This window comes from Dama dama, chromosome 9 (assembly GCF_033118175.1).
Source record: "Dama dama isolate Ldn47 chromosome 9, ASM3311817v1, whole genome shotgun sequence".
In the NCBI taxonomy this organism is placed as follows: domain Eukaryota; kingdom Metazoa; phylum Chordata; class Mammalia; order Artiodactyla; family Cervidae; genus Dama; species Dama dama.
The window spans coordinates 82766991-82775399 of record NC_083689.1 but is presented as its reverse complement, the minus strand read 5'-3'; the positions used below and the strand labels follow the sequence as shown (position 1 = coordinate 82775399).

The following is an 8409-nucleotide window of genomic DNA, read 5'->3' as shown; positions in this document are numbered from 1 at the left end:
ACTGAGCAACTGAACTGAACTAGGTGGAAAATGCAGAGTAAATTTCTGACCTTAGTTTCCTCATTAAAAAATTGCAATAATTAAAGTGGCTGTCCTAGGCAGACTCTCTTGTGAATTAATTAGTAACTAAAGCCTCCCCCGGATAATGTGGCATTATATCAAGTCAGGTTACTTTTTCAGTCTCCTGTAGGGACAGGAATTGACCTGGATCTCTTTGATGCTGCTGTGTATACCCCATAGCACCCAGGCAGGCTCAGGCCGGGGAGACCTGGTGGGGACCAAGCAGTTGCCTGATATAAAGACACACTGATGACTGTGGAGGCTTCGCATCTCTAGCCCAGTCAGCTGGATGGTTGAAAAACATTTCAAAATTGCTCTAAAAAAAAACCCACTTCCAACGTGTGTTACCTTGGTTTTATTAGGATGCTACAAAGCATTGTAATCAAACATTGTTATAAAAGTATATCACCTATTTGAAAAAAAGTGACTTAAAAATGTTGTTATGGAGTGGTGTCACTCACCTGATATGAGCTAAAAATGAGCAGTATGGATGTCACTCAGGGACTGGAAAAATAGAAATGAATATTTTCATAGGAAATAAAAGAAAAATAACTACCAGCAATTGTGTAAGAACAATGGGGAGTGGGTGTGTATTGATTAGAAATCTTTTGGTTACACATGACAGATACCCCAACTCAAACATGTTTTGTTTGTTTGTTTGTTTTGTCTTAGCAAAAAAAAAAAGTGAGGGAGAAGAGGCCATAGAAAAGACTTATCTGGTCATGTAATTGGAAAGTTCCAAAGTATGTTGGTTTCAGGTGAGGCTTGATCCAGCCACTGATCAACATTATCAAGAACTTGCCTTTCCTTATGTCTTACCAATGCCTGGATGCCTTTGTACAAGTCACTGATAATTCTAAAAATTCATCTAGCTTCCATTCTCCATTCCTAATCAGAGATCAATTTCTTTTGGGGGAATAATTTCTCCCCTAGTGTCTTTGATCTTCATGAGAAAGTAATTCCAGGTACCTGTCTCAATCTCTACTGAAACCAAGAGAAAAAGATTTTGCCCCTCCTGTGCTCATCTCTTCCCCAGTCCTAGAGCCATGAGAAGACATGTGAATTAAGCTTAGTCAGACAGATGCTCTCTCCTGAGACTATAGAGCTTAACCAAGGTCACGAGGAAGGAAGAAGCAGAGGCGGGTCCATAACAGAACCTTCTTAATAAACATTTACCATACGTCCCAACCTTGCAGCAAAGTCTTTGCACCTTCCCACTGTCGAGCCTGGTTCAACATATTTAGCCAACTCTGGGAGCCCCAAAAACATTCACCTTTGCTCAGGACGCATAGGTCCTGCTGCTTGCTTGACAGAGCAATGAAGACTTTCTGGGGATGGCCACATGCAGGAAAGCCTCTCCTTCTCAATGTCTGTGTGCACTATGTACAGTATCTTATGATGTGCCCTTTTCACATCACGTTGCTGATTTAAACACCAGACAGAGTTCCCCGAGAATGGGGGCCTTACCTATGTTTAGCCCAGTGTCTGGTCGATATTATACATTTAAAACAGTATGTTCAATGACATAGTTGATGCATGAATCTCCTTAGAAAAGACATGCTGGTATTAAACAATTCTAAATTTAAGGCAGTGTATTATTAAGCAGAAATCATAAAGGCTCTTTACAAAATGGGGAACTGCCATAAAAAATAATTTTAGGCTGTTTTATAAGAGGTCACTACATATTCTTTGAGGATCTATATACCTGTCAGGACAAATCTTGTTTCATCCTTGAAATTTAATCTGGAGCTTTTTCGCAGCAGATGGATATCTCTCTAATAGGGAATAAATATCCATTTTACCACCAGGAAATGCCTCTGATGCTTAGGTACAGGCCTCTTCCTAAATGAAATAGGTTGGTTTTAGTCTTACAGCATCGCTCCAGTCACCAAGCCCTGGCTGATGACTCCTCATGGTTAAAGATGTGTTTGGTCCTGCAGGGTGAGCTCTGAGCTCAATGGGGGTTGGCCCCTGCTCTCTCTCTCTCTCACTGTGGAGTCATAGCCACATCTAGACCCATTGTGGATGGGCCTGTGGGGAGCCATTCTGGTGAGTATGACAGGGACATATCTTTGGGGAGGATCATAATTCAACCCACTATAGACAGATAAACACATACACTTCGTAGCTCTGTCCACAGTAAAGGCCTAAGAGCAGTGACACTTGGACAGCAACAAGCACATCTTTGTATGGTACTTCCACTGTTCTGAAGGTCTGTGATTGTTTAAAAACACAAGTCAGGAGTGACCTTCAATTTTAGTAAACGGTCAATTGCAGGATATAATCTGAGGAGCTGCCACAGCCATCAGCTAGTTTCCATACATGTTTATCATTGTTTCATACTTATTAGAATGAATTACATTTTTGTAGCACTTTCACACATTATTTATTAAGCAATGAACTCTATAAAGTTGGGGACTAAATCTATTTCAGTCATCATTCATTTATCCAATGCCCTGAACAGTCCCTGGGACACAGTAGGCACTCAATAAATATGTACTGATTGAATGAATGAATGAATGAATGAGTGAATGAAGCTAGCTTGGACTAGAAGAAGCATGACCTTTGAAGTTAGACAGATCTAGGTAAACTGTCATCTCTTATTTCCTAATTGATCCAACCTGTCAATCCTGAAGGAAATCAGTCCTGAATATTCATTGGAAGGACTGATGCTGAAGCTGAAACTCTTAATACTCTGACCACCTGATGTGAAGAATTGACTCTTTAGAAAAGACCCTGATGCTGAGAAAGAGTGAAGGCAGGAGGAGAAGCGGACAACAGAGGATAAGATGGTTGGATGGCATCACCGACTCAATGGACATGAGTTTGAGTAAGCTCCAGGAGTTGGTGATGGACAGGGAAGGCTGGCATGCTGCTGTCCATGGGGTCACAGAGTTGGACATGACTGAGTGACTGAACCGAACTGGACCCCACTGGTCACCTTCTCAGCCTAGTTGAGACAGCAGCAAGACTACTGGGTTTGAATCCTGGCTTTACTATTTCCTAGTTGTGTGATCTTGGGCTAGTTGCTTCAGTTTCCTCATCTACAAAATGGTAATTATTAATATAATAATAATTAATATATTAATTAACAATAATATACTTTATAGGGCTGTATAGCATGTTATGAGTGGCTCAGATGGCTTCACTGCAGAATTCTAACAGATGTTTGAACAAGAATTTCTTCTAGAATACAGAGGGAACACTTTCCAGTTCATTTTATGAACCTGACACCAAAACCAAAGACACTAAATTAAAGAGAACAGACTAATTTCTCTCAAAATTGTAAATGTAAAAATCCTTAACAGAATAGTAGCAAAGAGAATTCAGCAACACGTAAAAAGAATTAAACCCCGTGACCAAGTGGGGCTATTCCAGAGATACAAAGCTGACTCCATATTTGAAAGCAAACCCTGGAGTCCAGCATATTGTCAATATGTGGTGTCCGGGAGCCTCCACTGAGCAGGTCTGGGAAGAAGGCGTGTGTGTGTGCTCAGTCGTGTCCAACTGTTCGTGACTCCCTGAACTGCAGCCTGCTAGGCTCCTCTGTCCACGGAATTTTCCAAGTGATACTAGAGTAGGTTGCCATCTCCTACTCCAGGGGATCTTCCCGACCCAGGGATTGAACCTGTGTCTCTTGCCTGTCCTGTACTAGCTGGCAGATTCTTTACTACTACGCCACCTGAAGGTGAGGCCAAGCAAACCCTGTGAAGTGAAAAAACTGGACTTAACACACATGGCTTCCGTTCAAAAAATAAAGTATTGCACTCCCCACATCAGGTGACACCTGGCTTGTCCACCTAACGCTTGTCTGATTGAGAGCTTCAGACACAGAAGGCCCGGGAACAAACAGGAGGAAGGTTGGCTCGAGGCTTCAGATGCTAAATGGGACAGTCCAATTTCCTAAGGTCAGTGTGACCCCAAGAAGAGGGTCCAGGAGCAAAGACGGTGCTCCAGGCAATAAGCTGGCACTTGAAATATATGGAAACCAACTCTGAATTTTTTTGTTTAGAAACTTCATATTTACACTTTGAACCACATCCCTATAAATTTGACTTTGAAAACATTGAGCTGGCACCGTTCCTAACCTATACCAAAGGTGGAGATAGAGACTGCTAGCTAATAAAGTTCATCTCTGTATGAAATATGTTGTTACCAGACCCTCTGCCTGGGGTTCATCTCATAAGAAGAAAAAGTTCCCAGCTGCCCCTGGGAAGTCTCTGGGCATCCATTCAGGACAGAAAGTATCATGCTCTCGGCACCTTGCCTGCAGCCCCTCGGCGCTCTCCATCCCAGCTTCCGAACAAGCTGACCGCCTCCTCCCTCCCTATGGAGGCACAGCGCTCAGCCCAGAGCTGCTCTCGCCCTGAAATCACAAGTGCTGAGGACTTCAGCTGGGAAGCAGCCCTCAGCACTGAAGGGTGGGAATTGGAGGGTAAAAATCCCAGCTCCCACTTCGCTGGGAGGAATAACTCCGGCAGGTTCTTCACAAAGGTTAATATGCTTACGATTTGGGAATAGTAATAATACACAGCTTCTGACTCAGCAAGCTAGGGGTGGGACGATTCTGCCTTTCTAACAGAATCCCAGGTGATGCTGATGCCGATGGTCTGGGGACCACACTTTGACTCTCCTACAAGTGCTTTCTGCAGTTTTCTCCCAAACAAACTGCTTGCTCTCAAATTTCTGATGGAGGGTCGGCTTTGAGGGGAAGCACTTTTTTTTCTCTTTTCTTACATTTCATGTTCCTTGTTTTCACTTTTCTCAGAGCCTGACCATTAACTTTGCAATGTGACCCAGGGTAAATACCTCATTTCCTCATGTCCAGAAGGAGGGGGTCTGACTATCTCATTTCCCTCCCACTCCAACATCCTAAGATGTTCTTATTATTCTAGTGATTATCATATTCTCTCTACTCTCCCCGAACAGCTCTCCTGCTCTTGCGCATGACCTTCTAAAATCAAGCTGGCTTCAGAGCCAGCTCATCTTCAAAAGATGTCTCTAAACAGAAATGGGAAAATGGAAGCCTTTTCTTCAAACATAATAGCAGAAATCTTTGACAGATAAAGGATATAGCAAATGTTCACACATGCTGATGCTATTCAAAAAAAAAAACCAAAACATAAGAACAGTAGTTTCAGGCAGAGGCTATGAAATTGAAAATTGGTGCAAAACCAACAAAAGCTAAGAAACCATAATCAAGACATCTAATTAGGAGATAATACATATAACAAAGCATAACGGTGACTTTGTATACTTTGTCTGCTTCTTTGGTCATACATTCCTAGATATACATATACAGACGCATGCTGTCCTTTTCCAGATAATCATTTTGAAAAGTCAAGTATACATATAAAGCAAGTACATACATATTATTATGTTAGTCACCGTTTTTTACCCCAAACAATAAAACCCAGCCTAAACACATGTTTTATTTCCAATAACTTAATACATTTTCTAAAATATTAATAAATGAAATTCACACGTGTAACTGTTAGGCATTGCTGTGTAACAACCCCCCAATCACAGTGACGGACAAAAATAAGCAGTCAAATCCCATTCAGGCCTCTGCATGTCTGCTGCATGGCTCAGCTTCAGGCTGCAAGTCTGCAGGTCGGCTGGAACGGCTCCGCGATACGTGAATGCAGCCCGGCACCCAGATGCTCGTGGGGCAGCGGCTCAGGCACAGCATCTTCTCACTGCAGAGGTCAGATGTCCCTAAAAACAAGGGCTAGGTTCAAACTGGTACACCGTTACCTCCTCACATTCTATAAAATCCAAGTCACGTGGCCAAGCCACACACCAGTAAGCACCTCCAGTGGAGTTATTAGTCAACGCAGTGAGTATTTGCTGAGTAATAATCCAATCTGCCAAGATGCTATAAAGGACTCTAGAGGCACTTTCTAATGAGGAATGATAAAAGTGGTAAAAGCAATAACACTGTTATTTGAAAATCAACTTATAAGGGGACCATCCTGGAAGCATAAGTTTTAATTTGTTTAAAAAAGTCATTTTATAGAAGTCAAACTTCCTACTTACCCAACTGAATGCATCCAGTTCTTAAGTTCATGTGGGACAGAAACCTACCCACAGAGGATCCTGAAAAGCTATCAAGTCCATGTTTCCTTCATTCCTCTCTTATGTTAAAAGCGCTTTTAAAAAAGAAGCAAAATTACCAGAATCTCCATTCAGATGCTCCAAGTTGGGGCTTAGCAGGCCATCTGCAAGGGATGAAAAAGCAGCACTGATTTGTTGGAGTCTATTAGACTTTGTGGTAAGTCAGGAGTCCTGAGTTCAAGTCAGGTGCTCAACTACCTTAACTGCCCCTTCACATCAGCTGCCTGCCTGACACACTGCTCCAGGCACCCATTTCCTCACCCCTGAATGCCCTCCAAGATGCAGCCAGTCCTTCTAATATCACATCTATGGCTCTACAATATGTTGGAGGTTTTCTGCTGTCACTGTTTTCTTAATGGGGAGTGCTTTGTAGAATCACTGATTTCAGCTCTAGAAAGCTTATGTGTGCGAAAGGTTAACAATGAGAAATCTTATTTAATATTCTACATTCTCTCATCAAGAAGAAATTCTCTTGGGATTTGTTGAGCTCATTTGCAACGCAGCAACAATTTATTCTCTACATTAAAATCAAAAGGTTGCCTTCTCTTATTGGGTGACTCTGATATGCCAGCAAAAATCAGCTCCTCTGTTTGTTTGGCTGTGGGGTAATTTCATAACAAAATGATGAATAACAGAGGGGCTTTTTTTGAGCCATCATATTATCCTAAGAACCAGAAGGTGGATTTTGAACTAGGAATGGGAGGAGTGATTGCCCACCCTACTTGGCAGTGTACAGCAGAAAAAAAGAAAGAAAAGTCAAATACTTTAAAAATCAACTTCTAATGCGAAAGGTCTACATTTCTCTAGAGAAAATTTAACTAATTAATTATTAACTCCCCATCACTTGTCAAGTTCTTCAGGCAGACAGTAACCTATTTTACCTGGCAAACACCCATGTCCCCTTAGCCAGGCACACGCCCGTGAGTTTGGTACTTCATCTCACTAATTCTCTGCACATTCCTCTGAGATAAGTGCTATCTCCCCTTCATAGGTGAGAAACCCGAGCTGGCTCCAGCTTTGCCAACCTCGGTCGCCCCAGATTCAGTGAAGAGTCCCTTTCACTCTCCTCGCGACATTCCTGGCCCCTTAAATCTCACCTCCTGGTGCCGCAGGGTGCGGGATGCGGACTGGGGACAGCGGCTCAGTGCCCTTTGGAGCTGGGGCGGGCCTGGCGGGTGGCCAGGCGGCGCCCAGGCCGGGTCGCTTCGCACTCCTGAAGAGCCATGGAGCTGGAGCGGCCGGCGCCCGCGGAGGTGCGCATGAGTCAGGCCATCCAGCCTGCGCACGCCAACCCCCGGGGCGAGCTGAGCGCAGCGCAGCTGCTCAAGTGGATCGACATCACAGCCTGCCTGGCGGGTAGGAGTGCTGGAAGGCGGGTGTAAGACCAGGGAGACCGGGGCGGGGGGGGGGGGGGGGGGGGTTCCGGGGTCCGGAATGCGGGAGCCCTACCTGAGGGGCCCAGTGTATGTTGGGGAGGCGAGTGTCCGGGATGGCGGAGAGTGCCTGGGAAGTGGGCTGGGATGTGGAGATGCAGGATGGCGGGTGTCAGGAAGGCAGAGGTCAGGATGGCAAAAGATCTGGGGCAGTGGGGTGCGGGTCTGCGCCACCCCAGGACCCGGAATGGATAAGGAGGGAGAAGGAAGGAGAGGAGGGTATTTACAGAGTTTTAAACCTTGTGCAGCTGGGAAATAGTGATTGAGATTGTTTATCCAGTACTGGGAAAGTCCTGGACCAGTGGTTCTTAAACCTCTTGGTCTTTTATCCCATTAAATAAGTGAGGCCCCAAGAGAACTTTCATGTGGGTTCTTTTTTATATGCATACTTACCATATGTGAAATTTTTTAAAATAATTCTTTTGAAAATAACAACAATCCATTACGTATTTTTACTGTAAAATAACTATTTTCAACAAGAACATAAATGTACTTAGAGAACTGGTATTGGCTTACATTTCTGCAGATCTAACATTCAGTTTAATACATCACCCATCTCCCATATCTGCTTCTGAATTCAGTTTGTTGCCTTCCCCACCCTCGTGTAGCCTGCACGAAGGACCTTTGCACCTGCTGTTCTTTCTTCCGTTGCACTTTTCTCCTGGCCCTTCCTTGCATTCCATCTCCACGAAACACCATTTCTGCACAGCAGTCTATCCTAACCACCTGCTGTGCACTTGCACGCTTTCATCACTTTGTCACATTTCCTTTCTGCATTCCTTCACACCGCTTAACACAA

The 8409-nt window shown here is 43.9% G+C and overlaps 1 protein-coding gene and 1 long non-coding RNA gene across 7 annotated transcripts in view; one reads left to right on the top strand and one right to left on the bottom strand.

The window, feature by feature from the left end:
- Positions 1 to 5197: 5197 nt before the first annotated feature.
- LOC133062654 (uncharacterized) lies at positions 5198 to 7182 on the bottom strand. Its single transcript, XR_009694224.1, has 3 exons — positions 7059 to 7182; positions 6237 to 6281; positions 5198 to 5778 (listed from the first exon to the last, which is right to left on the bottom strand). It is a non-coding gene; the product is annotated as an uncharacterized LOC133062654 (long non-coding RNA).
- ACOT12 (acyl-CoA thioesterase 12) overlaps positions 7155 to 8409 on the top strand; it is a 52073-nt gene continuing 50818 nt past the window's right edge. Inside the window, exon 1 of one of the 6 annotated variants that reach the window (XR_009694223.1) lies at positions 7155 to 7533. Coding sequence is in view for 5 of the 6 variants with exons in the window: in XM_061151935.1 (XP_061007918.1) it covers positions 7298 to 7533 (236 nt within the window). In the remaining variant the exon portion in view is untranslated. The remainder of the gene's footprint in view (positions 7534 to 8409) is intronic. The other 5 variants (XM_061151935.1, XM_061151937.1, XM_061151936.1 and 2 more) reach the window with 5 other exon arrangements.